Consider the following 13,496-nt stretch of genomic DNA (forward strand, 5'->3'; position numbering starts at 1 on the left):
GTAAGAGCCGTTCCATCCTAAAATTCCCTCTGCCTGTGCTGGCCTTCCCGGCTCAGGCCTTTACGAACATTACTTTGTCATGCTGCCCATTACGATAACTACAATCACCTTGCCTTTGGCAGTTCAGGGCTGCCACCTGCTACTTTGGGACCCAATTAAACCTATTGCATTTAATTCACCCAACTGAGCAGCAGCGTCTCCAATTCTAAGGTCTGACACAAAGAGAAGGGGACAATAGAGGTCTTCATGCTGGTAGCCCCTCACCATTGTGTGTCCTCTAGAACTAGGGAAGGGCGTGTCTTCTCAGCCTTCTCAGTGTGCCCATTCCAGCACTTCAACTTTCTTGAGCCTTAAAACCTCTTCATCCACACCAAGCTAAGGTATATCGGGCATCTCCAACTCTGCTTCAGTTACTTTTGAAAACTGCTTCAGCCAGTCATTTAAGTAAAAATTTAACATCCTTTTAACTGTGTGAGCTTCCATATTAAACCTAGAATCTCCATTCCGTGGGCCCATATCAAACTCAGCCTGATTCTTTTTATGTTTCTTCCCCTATGACCCAACACCCTTACAAGCCATTCCCACACATTTTCCCCAGGCTTCTGCTTGAATGAATTAGCAAATTCATTAAGCTCTTTAATATTGGAATGTACCTCCTCATGGACTACACTTCCCAGGTCCCTTCTAGGAGTCTGCTTAGCCTGAAGTCTGGTTATAGCTCTAGAGGCAACTGTTGGTGGACCCTGAGAAAGTCATTGCTGATTTAGCAGACGCTGAAGAATTATAGAGAAGTCAGTATTTCAGAGGTTGGGGTGGGTGTTAAAGAGCACTTAACAGTTAATGCTCTTACTTTAACTGCCTCCACCCTCCGAGGCTGGGATTTCAATTTTCACCATAATCCTGTCCACCTTACAATGAGGATTTCAGTTTGATTTTCTGCAGCCTGAGCTCTATGGCTGCTGAAGAGCAATTATCTTCCAGTGGACACTTAGAAACCTTTAGACAATGAGCATCTCGAGCCAGTTGATTTTATCACTGAGTCCAGTGTTCTTCACCATATTCTGGAATGCTAGATATTGCTTAATGTTCTCGTGGAGCTCATTCTTTTTCTTTGTCAGTTTACCCAAAGATGCTAACAGCAACCAGCCAGTATCATCGTTTTTCTTATTTTTCCACAAATTGTTAGATGTTTTATATACAGAGTCACCAAATTCATTGTCTTTCACAATGGGTGAATTAGGATAATCAAATGCATTTGGCTCCTTAAGTTTGTACAATAGTTCATACCGTGGGCTTTTAGCACAGTCTGAGCTTCCAGGAGAGGCTTCAGTCACTGTAGCTGTTGGCAGCTGGAAAGCGTGTTCCAGATACTTAAGAATTCACCCTTTTACTTCCGTTGCTCTAGAATCACTCTTGGTAAGAAAATCTGTATTTGTTAGGGTTCTCTAGAGGAGCAGAACTTACAGAATGAATCTATTTATGCATAGAAAGGGGATTTATTAGGATGGCTTACAGGCTGTGGTCCAGCTAGTCCAACATCAATGGAAGGTCCAAGAGTCTAGTAGTTGTTCAGTCCACGAGGCTGGATGCTCAGCTGGCCATCAGTGTATCTCAGAATTCTGAAGAAGTAGGCTCTAAAGCCTTCTAAAGACCTACCAGGAAGAGAGAGAGCAAGCAGGCAGAGAGAGCAAGCTTCCTTCTTCCTTGTCCTTTATACAGGCTGCCTGCCGAAGGGGTAGTCCAGATTAAAGGTGGATTTTCCCACCCCCAAAGTTGGAGATTTAAAATGGTTCTTCCTACTTCAAATGATTTAATTAAGGAAAGGTCCCTCACAGGTGTTCCCAGTCATTCGGGTTTTAGTTAATTCCAGATGTGGTCATATTGACTACCAAAAACAACCATCACAGAAAGGAATATTGGCTATGGGTCCTCAATGTTTATGACAAATATTATTCGTATCTCCCAGAAAGAGGCTTCATGTTTATAATAAGCAGACATGGAATATTTTTTCTACAAAATTTCAGCTATGATTCACACTACAAGAAAAGGCAGAAAGAACCCAGCAGTCCCTCCCCCTGGTTTGGCAAGACTGGAAGTAAATCTGCTTCTCTTTATTAATTCTCCCCCTAATTCTTTTTAAGATGGCTTTGTGACTCTAGAGAGAACTCCCGTTATACCACCCCAAACAGGACTTGAGGGCTTTAAGAGGGGAGTCAGGTAGAGGCCACGGTGTTGTGCTTGGCAAGGAACTCCAAGACTTCCAAAGAAGTGGCTGTCCTTAACTCTCACCCGAGGACTTGTTTACAAGACACAGCAATGCTGGAACCAGAAAAAGAATTAAGTATTTTTCCCCTCAAGACTTTAGTTTAATTTGCATAATTTTTCAAAAGAATGTTCTACTGAAACCTCTGTTCTCTAAACAAGAACAGAGCAACTGTAGGGTGAGCCAAGAGGAAGCAGGCTTTGTGGGTATTAAATGGTCTGTGTAGGGATGAGAAATGTGGAAAAGCTAATCCTGCTTCGGCCCTTTCTAGCTCACAGCTCTGACTTGATGCTTGCTTTTGCCGTGTTGGCTGTGACATCTGCCCCACGCCCCACTCCGCAAACACTTGGTGTTGGGGAAACTAGGAAGATGGTTTCCCAGCAGCTCATGTACAATTTCCTTGAATGCTCCTTGAATGCTTGTGACCACACTGGGATCAACAGTATTATGTCTCCTGGGGACTTGCTGGATATGCAGTATGTTAGCCCATTCCAGACTCACTGACTTGGAATGCCCATTCCAGGACAGACTCAGGAGTCTGGGTTTTGCTCAGCAGAGGATTCTGATGCCCACCTAAGTCCGAGAGGCACTAGCTGAAATCAGTGTCAAATTGTAAATGTTCAATGGAAGTAACCAGTCAATGATTTTCAAACATATATCGTAAAAGAAATATTAAAAAACATTTAATTAAATAAACAAAAGTACTGTAGAGTAACCAACGGGTATAAATCCTTCTCCCCTTGGCCTGCTCTCCAACTAGTTAACAGCCAAACAATGTTGAGCAAATGACCTAGCAATACTTCCAACCACTCTCTACTTCTCCACTAGTTCACTGAGCATGCTCCAAAGACCCTCAAAAGCCTGACCTTCCACCCAGCCCTCTCCTGTCTCTGTTCCCAGTCAATGGCAGTCACCATTCTCTTCTTCTCCCTGATAAGTCTCTTGTGTGGGTTTGTTATGGTATGACATTGTGATATTCTTTGGCTCCCAATTGCCAAGATGCCCTTGTGCCAGAAAAACCCTTACAAGTATACCAATTTATTTTTTAATTTTTGTTGTATCTGTTCTATTTAGAGAGAGTTTGGGGTGTCAGACAATTAGAGAAATCTTCACGCTTGCAATTAAATTATTTTTTAATTTCAATCATAGCATCTTTTTATAACCACCATGGAGGATGTAGCAGGAGATGACATGATGCTATTTTACTGTGTTCTGCTTCACAGATAGCACTGCACATGTCAGAGGCGGGCGGAGGCTGCAGAGCCCCTAAGGCTGGGAGACGCAGTGTGCCCACAGCCTGTCCGCATGTGTGTGTAACCTTTGCGAGAGGAGGACAAGAATGTTTCGGCTCACTCCTCAGAGTTCCTGGAAAATCTACAACGAAGAGGAGCACTCAGAAAGAAGAAAGACCACATGAGCCGGAGAAAGGAAAGTTTGAAGGCGTCGTAAGGGGATGTGAAAACCAGTCCCTCTCCTAAAGGGCTCACTACTTCAACAGTGTGCATGGGAGGCCTCTGTGGATCCCCTTCTTACTCTGTCATCTTTAGAATATGCTATGACAATGCCAAGTTCTCCAGATGTCATTGCCCTCCAGGACGTGGGGAACTGATAGTATTCTGAGTAGCACAAATGCTCAGCGGTGGGGACTGGGGATGAGGTCAGCAGTCTCAGGAGTAGACATTTGTATCCATCAGAGCAAACATAACAAAACATCCCTTTGGCATCAGAGTACTGACTCCGATGTGCCTGAGAAATTGGAAGCCCGAGGATCCTGTGCTGGGAGAAGGAAAGGCTGCAACCTAGTGTCAGCCAGGGGAGAAACTCCTCTCTGGGAAGAGGTTCTGACAAGTTGGGAGACCCTCTCACAGGAGAGACGGGAACAGACATAAGGTTGGGTCACAGTGATGGGCAGGACCGCACCTTGATCAGAACTTCTTAGTTATCAATACCTCTCACCCCCTACTTAAACCTGAGTCTCCTGTCTGAACTTCCAAGGATGGATTTAGGCGGTCATTGGATTTCTTTATTTGTTCCTCTTCTCAGTGTGTTTGCATTTGCTAATCCCCTTTCTCAGATTTCACTGCTGTCTGTTTAACTGGCTGATTGAGGGCAGGTGACTGTTCGGACTGTCTGAGCCCAGGCTCTGACCTTACAGCTTCATAACTAGGAAACAAGCTTTTAAAAATCATATTTTTGTGCTCACCTTGGCAGCAATGCATACTAAAATACAAATGATACAGAGATGCATGATTCCTGCTTGAGAACCATGTGCAAGTTCTTGAAGCTTTCCTTTGCTTTTCTTTTGAGAAAACTCTCAGTGATTAAGATCACTTGCTGCTCTTCCAGAGGACTTGGGTTCAGTTTCCAGTATCCACATGGCATTTCCCGAGTCCAACTCCAGTCCAAGAGGACCCGACAGCTTCTTCTGGTCTCCTCAGGCACTACATGAATGTCACGTACTTATATATGTGAAGGCAAAACACTAATACGTGTGAAATAAAGACAAATTTTAAAATCTTAAACCTACTTTGTATTATCTCCTAGTGTTTTCTTAAACCTGGTTTTGTACTACTTTTATGTGTATAAATTTATATGTTATATTTATACTTATTACATGCACACATGCATTGACATGTAGAAATCAGAAGACAATGTGAGGGAGTAGATTTTTCTGCTTCAACCTTGTAGGGTTTTTTTTTGTTTTTGTTTTTTTTGTTTTTTTTTTTTTTTTTTTTTTTTTTTTTTTTTTTTTTTGAGACAAGATTTCCCTGTGTAACAGTCCTAGCTGTCCTGGAACTAGCTCTTGTAGACCAGGCTGGCCTTGAACTCACAGGGATTCACCTGCCTCTGCCTCCCGAGTGCTGGGATTAAAGGCGTGCGCCACCACCACACAGCTGACATTGTGGGTCTTGTGGTGTGAACTCAGATAATCACGCTTGGCAGAAAGCACCTTTACCCACTGAGCCATATTGCTGACCCTAAATAATAGAAGGGAAGCAGAAGTAACATGAGTCTCTACTGGTCAGGAACATTAAGAGTCTAACTATAGGGAGGGAAATGGGAAACGGGGAGCAGGTGGAAATTTTAATTAAAAAAGAATAAAAATTAAAATAAAATAAAAAAAAATTAAAAAAAAGAGTCTAACTATACTTTACCATGCTTTCTTTGCAATGCTCGATGCTCCACTAAAGTCTGCTCCATCAGCCTGCCTCATAAAATTAAGACAGTGAGAAATCACACGGTAATGCCTCCAGCCAAACTGCTGTGTGTGTATAGTAAGATACACAATGAGCCTTTTGTATTAGGTCCTAACATACAGGCACTGTGTTATTGCAGAATGACCTAACCTATCTGGACTGCAATATCAGTTTTCTCACAATTTAAAATGAGTCTTAAAGGTCAGGCTGTGGTGGTCCCAGCACTCAGAGACAGAGGCCAGCAGATCTCTATTTGAGGCCAGCCTGGTCTACAGAGTGAGTTTCAGGACAGCCAGAGATACACAGAGAAACCCTGTCTCAAAAAAACAAACCAACAAAAATTAATCATATGGTTTATCAAATTCTAGCTTTATTTAATTTAAACAATAGACGTATCAAAATTATTGATCTTTTTTAGTTTGAATTTTTAAAAACTTAAAATATCTTACTAATAAGACACTAATGTATGACACCTGCCTGAGGCCAGAGGATACATAGCTTTTGCAAAAAGTGGGCAATGTTACTTAGCCCAAAGAAAAGACAATTTAACCAAGCTCTCTTCAAAGAGCCAGAGCGGCTAAATAAAGGGGCGTCAAGGTGGGCATCCCCTCCAAATATCATGTGATCCACTCTGCATCCATCAGTCTGCACAGAAGAGGCCAGGCCAGTCAACTGTGCTGGAACCAGGCCTCATTCTGTTGTGCCAGGCTTCTCAGTCCTTTGCTTTCTTTTTAAAACATTCTTTTTTGTTCAAGTATGAGAAGCGAGGTGCACATGAGTACAAGGGCCCCCTAGAAGGCAGAAGAGGACATCAGATCCCCTGGAACTGGAGTTCAATGTTCACAGCTCTTGCAGCCCAGGTACACTGAAGCCTTTGAGATGTCTGCCAGACAGTGTCCATTGCGGAACTCCGAGTACCACTTTTCCTTTACCTCAGGAAGTTACGGGCCCTGTTCCAGCTGACCTCACTATCATCCTTCCTGATGCCCCTATAACGACTTCTCTCAAGCCCCTCTTCTGTCTGGAACAGTTGCCCTTAGCCCTTTCTTCGGAAACCCCGCCAATCCAGATCTTCTTGCTTAGCTTCCTAACCGGTATCATTACATTCAAAGAGACTCAGCCCACTGGAGTCTTTGTGTCCTAAGTCACCGAGGTGATTGTGTCATCTCCCTGCTAGCCAGATGATTTCCTTATCAGTCCCGCGTGTGTTTATCCCCACTAGTGTAAACATGCCCTGTAATGCCCGCTGTGGAAAGAATGGCAAGGAGAAAAACAGACCGTGCACTCTCTAACCCATGGCTGCTTATCTAGGCCACGGGAAGGGCTGGCTTGGATTCACCTTGATAACATAATCTACGCAGGCTTAATCTATAAACACTGCTATCACAAATAGTTTCCCAAATCAACCAATCCATGAAGGACAAGCATGTGAATATTAAAACATATTCATGATCTTCTTTCTTTAGAATTGTCTTTGAAGAACATAAAACTCTAGGTACTATTTCGTGGAGGGGGGTGTCCTTTTTTATTTCTGTGATTCTCTCTGTAATGAATATACCAGATTCTTAGCTAGAAAATACTAAAGCTTATTATTTCAAGCTTTATTTCAGTGCTCTTTGGCTGGGAAAAAAAAAATGAAGTAGTTCCAGGGAATAACATATCTGACTTTTCAGTTTATAGATGACAAAGTCTAGTGTTAATTCACTCTTGGAAGGGCGAATGTACTTAAGTGACTGATAGAAAATAAAATGCCATGCCAAATTCACCAGAATCAGATGACTTAGCCTTATAGACACCATCTTCTTAACTAACATGCCATGCCAAAACTGATGGCTTGCGTTACTGGCTATTTCCGCTCCATTATATTACAAAGTGAGACAAACCATCTGTAGGCAATTACATGTCAAAGGGGTCTGTCAATTCTGAATGAGCAGTATTTTTTCCTGAATCATACAACTTAAATTATGTTTAGCCTCAAGCATGAATACATGCGGGTTTTAAAAGAATTGTACCATGTCTACAGCCAAGTGGAGCTCAAAATTGCATAACAAGGCCTTTTAGTCATCAGATGCTTGGAGATGCTCCTCCATCCAGGGCCTGGGCACGCAAACACGGGCTCCACTGTGATCTTTGGCGCACAGGCAATAGTGAGATGACCAAATAATCTGAGCATGAGAAACTTAATGTTTCCATCTTCTGTAGAAACTGTACACATTTCTATAGAGCTTCTGTTAGTCTAGCTGCGTCTCAGAGTATCGGAAGGCTCATCTGTCATCTGTGAGCTTCTCCTGGACCATGCCTTAGATTCATGAAGACACGTCCCCAGGCAGGCTTGTTAGTAGACCCTTGGGTACATAAACCTCTCACCTTATCTTCCCTGTATTTCAAAAGAAATTAGGATAGCGATTTTTTTAAGTTGAAATAAATTAAGAAATGAGAATTGGTAAAATGAAGAGTTTGCTCATGGGTTCGCCAGAACTGGAGAAACTCATAATTTTCACTTTTGCTATATAATTTTACTAAAACAGAAAAGATGAAACAAAGCCAGGAGATACGCATGTGTGAGAACTGTCAGGACCGTGGGGCACCACCCCACCCCCACCCCAACACAAGCAAGTGAGAATTTGTATATACATTGTTTTAGGATGCTTCTTACACCGTTTCAGGCTCACTGAGCTGTGAAGGGAAGACTTCATCGTGTCCTTCCAGGTCCCTGTGAGCCCCAACAGAATGTTTTCCCTCCCGCAGGAGACGGGCAGAAAGACTTTCTCCAAAATCAGCCTTTCAGTTGAATGTCTCCACCAGAACTCTTCTCTTGAATGAAAGGATCCCGCTTCCCCTTGGTTCCTTTTGCCTGCTCAGTCCTTTGATTCTCCCTTGGTCTCCTGTTCTGGCCAGAGTGAAATGCTGTAAAGGAAGACACCTGTGCCCTCTCTTTGTTTCTGAATATCGAAACGTGGTCCCCAAAGAATTACAGTTCCCAGAGGAAATCTCATTCCGGGGGAAGGAATGGATGATGCTTGGTACCAACCAGAGGAGTTTGCCTCTCAAGAAGAGATGTCACACAGCTGTGGTACCTTATCCGCCTTTCAGACAAACTGAAACGAGACCGTGATGGGTAAGCCACGGGCAGCATCACTCCTTGGAGAGGATTGCTTGGTGAGACACACCTCTTGCCCTCTATTCAAACCTAACTCTTACATCAGGACCATGGCAACTGATCTGGGAGTCACTAGACCTCTTTAATCTGTTCCTCTGCCCAAGGCAGCCACATCGAATTACTCTCCCTGCTTTTCACTATTATCTCTGCAATTGGCATATTGGTGACAAGTGGCTACACCTCACTTGGTGAGACTGTCAGGGCTCAGGTTCTGACCCAAACAACCCTAGTAATGCCTGCAGTGGTGGAAGAGATGAGCCAGTGCCTGGAGTGGACTTGACCTCCCTCCCTGTTCAAAAGGTAAAGCAAACCCGGAGCAAGTGGCTTAGCCTCTCCGGCTCCCAGTGTTCTCCATCAAACTGCAGAGATTTAGAAGAGCATCCTGTGAGAGAAAACATCAAGCACCATGCCTAAATCACGGCGTCCCCAAATACCACCTGCCATTTCAGTAAAGGAAATGTTGCAACCAAAAGTCAGTTCTTTAACTGTCAAATATAGTCGACGCCAGCCACAAATAGTTAAGTCTATTTAAATCAGTTTAAATTAGGATTTCAGTTCTTCAACTGCATTTGACACATCTGAAGTATAGTTGGAGTTATATATATATATATATATATCTAGTGCAGATAAAACATTTTAACCAGAAAAAAACTACTGGACAGGGCCCTGTCCACTTGGGTTCTGCAATACTAAGATGAAATGCTAGTTTCTTTGAAATCTTCCCTTGGTGGAAGAAAAAAAATATGAACCTTCTGTTTCCCACGGGATCTCTCTGGCATGAATCTTACTTGTCTCCAGTTCAGCCTTCAGAGAGAATTCGCTCCGCAGTCCTTAGCCTTAGTTCAGAAGACAGTGGCTAGTGACTTGGCAGCAGCCTGCCTCCCTTGTAGAGTGTGGGACAATGTGGGTAGGTGCTGGATGCTCCAAATTCAGGGATTTTTTTCCTAAGCAAGGAGTTTTACAACAGGGTTTTACTACAACCACTGTGAGCTTTGGGTGGAGACACCACGAAGTCTCCCTTGAACCCAAAGTATCTTCATGGCAGAGGCCAGAGATCAAAGACCATCTGCCCCAATGATTCTGCTGTCCCCTCTGGACAGGACTGCTAGTCCTGACCCAGCTTAAACCTCTATCTTAGGGCTCCCTGCCCCATCTTTAATTTTCTGCCGAGCATGTTATTCCAAACAACACAAGACCAGGCTCTTGATCTGATTGACTGTCTGTGCCCCACCTGCCTAGGTGTGCTCCAGATGTTTGTCTGCTTGCTCATCCTCCTCTGCCCTTGACTCAGGTCTTTCACAGATCTGCAGGAGGAAAGACAGTGCAAAGATGGGCAACAGGACGGAGTGCCGTTTGGATGGTTGCTCGCTGTCCATGCGACTTGCGACTTGATGCTGTAGAACGACTAGCTCCAGAATACCATCTGTGAATGCTGGGGTCCAGGGCAGATGGCAGGCAGTAGGCTGCAGGTCAGAATGGCAGAGGAGCTACCCATCCAACCGCCCTCTTTCCCGGTCAGGTTTCCCCCAGCATTGCAAGCAGTATTTAACAAACTGGGTCTCAACCATTCTTTGGCCCTTTCAGAGGGGCGACCACCGCTGATAAGGTGGGCTAGACCCCCGAGTATCTCTTGCTGTCCTGGATCCTCTCATGTTCTGTCTCTTTCTTACATTTCACTTATTATCTAATTTGTTGCATACTAGGTGGGTGGGTGGTTGTCCTGGAAGAAACTCTAGTCCTCAGGCCTGACAAGAGCATTGTTATTCGCTAAGCTATCTCTTAGGACCCCAGGGGCCCACGCTCCCCCGCCCTCACTCTCTGTTTAGAAACAGCAGCCACCTCTTGCCTTCACTGTCATTTTGCATCCGCGCATCTTCCAGCACTAGAATCTGGCTCCAGCTCAAGGCCTCTCACCAGCATTAAGTAATTCACTTGATTCTCAGAACCTCTGCTCTGCTGTCCACCACCTGTCCTCCCTGCCTCGCCTCCACGCTGACCTGCAGGTGTTCATTACCTGCTCAGAACCTCAGCACACTTTCCTTGTTCCCAGCTTCCTCTTCTAAGTCCCCACCAAGGCCTGAGGTAGCCCATCCCTGTCACCTCTCTCCTCTTTGGCCTGCAGCTAACCTTTGGAGTGGGTTCTCTAAAGTCAGACAGTTGTGAAATCACAGCAGCTGCGGCGACAAAGCCAGGTCCCCAGAGCTAGGGTCGGAGTGTGCCGTCGAAGAGGCGTGCCACTGGCCTCTGACCCCTCTCACCGCGTAATCGGGGACACGCTCTGTGACCCGCTTTCCCGGAGGCGCCTTCTGGTCCTTCTGCTTGGACAGGACGGCGACCCGGGGGCGGAGGGGAGTGGCCGCCGCGGCCTATTTCCGCGAGCATCCAGACCCGGTTTGGGGAGCTCCACGCCAGCCTCCCGCATCCACGCAGCCCCGTTGGCCCCCCGCCGTCAGCATCCATGCAGCCTCATAGACCCCAGCAGCCCGCGCTGTTGCTGAGCCTCTGGCTGCTGCTGAGCCTCGCGCTGCCCGCGGCTGCCGTGGCGTCCCAGGACCGGAAGCACACCGACGTCCCCACGCGGCCCCCGGCGGCGGGGCTGCCACGCGGGATCCTGCGGCGGGCGGCGCACGCTGCGCTGCACTTCTTCAACTTCCAAGCCGGCTCGCCCAGCGCGCTGCGGGTGCTGGCGGCGGTGCAGGAGGGCCGCGCTAGGGTGAGTGGGCCGCGATGCGGAGGGACACGCGCGGGGACCGCGGTGCAGATCGTGCTGTTCGAGGGCCGCGGAGTCCTCAAACTCCGACATTTCCGAGGCCAGACATACTTTACATGCTATAGGGACGTTTGAGGAAAGGGTCTCACAAACAGTCCCTGGTTAGGGTCCCCCAGCATGGGTGACTGTTGGGATGCACACTGCGTACCCAACCAACCTATGGCTTAAATTCTGTGGCTTCTACCAAAGGCTAGGGAGGTGTGTCCAAAGTCTAAGCCAGCTGTCAACGTCGCAAACATGTTTCTGGTGTTTCGTCCTGTTTGGCTGTTAATTGAAAACTACTGTGGTGTAAGATTCCTCTAGGCCTGTGCAGGGACCACCTAGTTCTAGTGCCGTCCTGATCTAACGAGCGAGTGATAGGGCCGCAGCAGTCTGTGATTGTAGGTATGGATTTGTGTGAGCGAAGCTGTCTGGCTCTCTTCATCAAACAGATTTTAAAAGTTTACTTTTAAACTGCAGAGTCCCCAAAGCAGTGTAGCTTTCCCGAATGTTCCACAAAGCCACAGTCCTGCAGCCTTAAATCGTGTGTAGCTCTGAGCATTAAGATTTAAATCGGTAGGATGGTAACGACTGTTCTCTGTCTGGAATCAGATGATGTGAACCGCCCTTTGGACGGTCAGCCTTGCTCCTTATTTCTAGAAAAGGCAAACTATTGTGATTGTCTACAAGCAAAAACCTTTACTGTCTCAGGGACACGCCCCGCCCAAGCTCCAGTCTTTACTAGTTTATCAGAAAAAGGAGGTCACGTTAAGAGCTTGTCTTCCTCTCTGGGAGGAAAGAGGAGCCCTGAAGGCAGCCTCCCTGGTTTTCTGGGGGAGACTTCTCTGTTAAAACAAAGCAAAACAAAGCAAAACACCCAGACTGACAAAGTATACCAGTTTTCAAAGACCAGGGATTTTCCTGCATTCCAAGATGATTTTCAGAAATCATAAAGAGGGTGAGTGAGGCAGCCACTGGGTAAAAGGTGCATGTTGGCAAGCCTGGTAAGGTGACTTTGGTTCTCTGGCCTGGGAACGGAAGGAGAGAACTGACTCCCCCCAAGTTGTCCTCTGATTTCCATGCGCCTGCTATGGCACACATGCACACACATAAGAAAAAAAAATGCAATTTTAAAACCATTAAATACCTTGCAGTTCTGTGCGTTTGGCCACCCCTTGGAAACGGAATCTTTGGCACCCTTACGAAATAAGCTAGCTCTCACAATCTGAAGGGTAACCCACTCCCCTGCCCTTCACCGAGAGCTCTGGTATGGCTTTTCTGAAGCAGTGTTCTGGAACTTTAAGGAGACCCTACTTCGTTGCAAGTGGTGAGTGTGAGATTAGCTGAAACATGGAAACAATTCCCTGATGTTATGCTTCCTCTTAACCACCCTTGACCTCCCTGGTTTTTAACATTTATGTGATTGCGGGAGCCAAGCAAAAGAGGTCAGTGTGCCAAGAATCAATTTCTGCCATGAATCTAGTCAAATCATTTTTCCTTAAAAGGCTACTGAAGAAAGGTCCACCCTTAAAGATGATCAAGCAGGCCAGCAATGGGGAGATAAACATCTAACAAGGGCATGCAAATGTCTGGGAGGATGGTAGGAGGAAGGCGAATGCCTGGGAATGGGGGCTGATTGCTGGCTAGAGATTGCAGTAAGCCGGCTTCCTAGGGTCTGCAGCAGGTCATATTGATACTTTAAAATGGGTCTTGTTTTACCTCCAAAGAGCCACACAACTTGGAGACCCATATATAAGTATTCTCCAGCTATCACCCCACTAAGGACGGAAATAACATATTCTGCCAACGCCGGGTGGTTATAAAAGTTGTGTCATATGATCAAGCAGGCCAAGTATCAAAATAAGAGTTAGAGGTAGCCCATTGCCCAGTCCTTAAAGCTTGAGCATGTTGTGTTAGGCATGAAGTTGGATTTTGTGGCCTTACTTCAGATGTGGGGTAGCAGCCTTAGGAAGGCGTCTTTGGCATTCTTTTTGCTTTGAAGTGCTCAGCCACCTCTCTTAGGTGACACAAACTTAGCCTGATGGGGACAGCTTCCAGAAAGGTGGCTGTAGGAGCTCCAATGGCGAGAGAAGCCGCAGCCCTCAGAGAACTCATCTACTGTAGGTA

At 45.9% G+C, this 13,496-nt stretch overlaps 1 protein-coding gene across 1 annotated transcript in view; it reads left to right on the forward strand.

Moving 5' to 3' along the window:
* Positions 1–10,826: 10,826 nt before the first annotated feature.
* Rarres1 (retinoic acid receptor responder 1) overlaps positions 10,827–13,496 on the forward strand; it is a 32,630-nt gene continuing 29,960 nt past the window's right edge. The window contains exon 1 of the mRNA XM_057757119.1: positions 10,827–11,333. Within this exon, the coding sequence (XP_057613102.1) occupies positions 11,079–11,333 (255 nt within the window). The 5' untranslated portion in view covers positions 10,827–11,078. The remainder of the gene's footprint in view (positions 11,334–13,496) is intronic.

This window comes from Chionomys nivalis, chromosome 24 (assembly GCF_950005125.1).
Source record: "Chionomys nivalis chromosome 24, mChiNiv1.1, whole genome shotgun sequence".
Taxonomy (NCBI): domain Eukaryota; kingdom Metazoa; phylum Chordata; class Mammalia; order Rodentia; family Cricetidae; genus Chionomys; species Chionomys nivalis.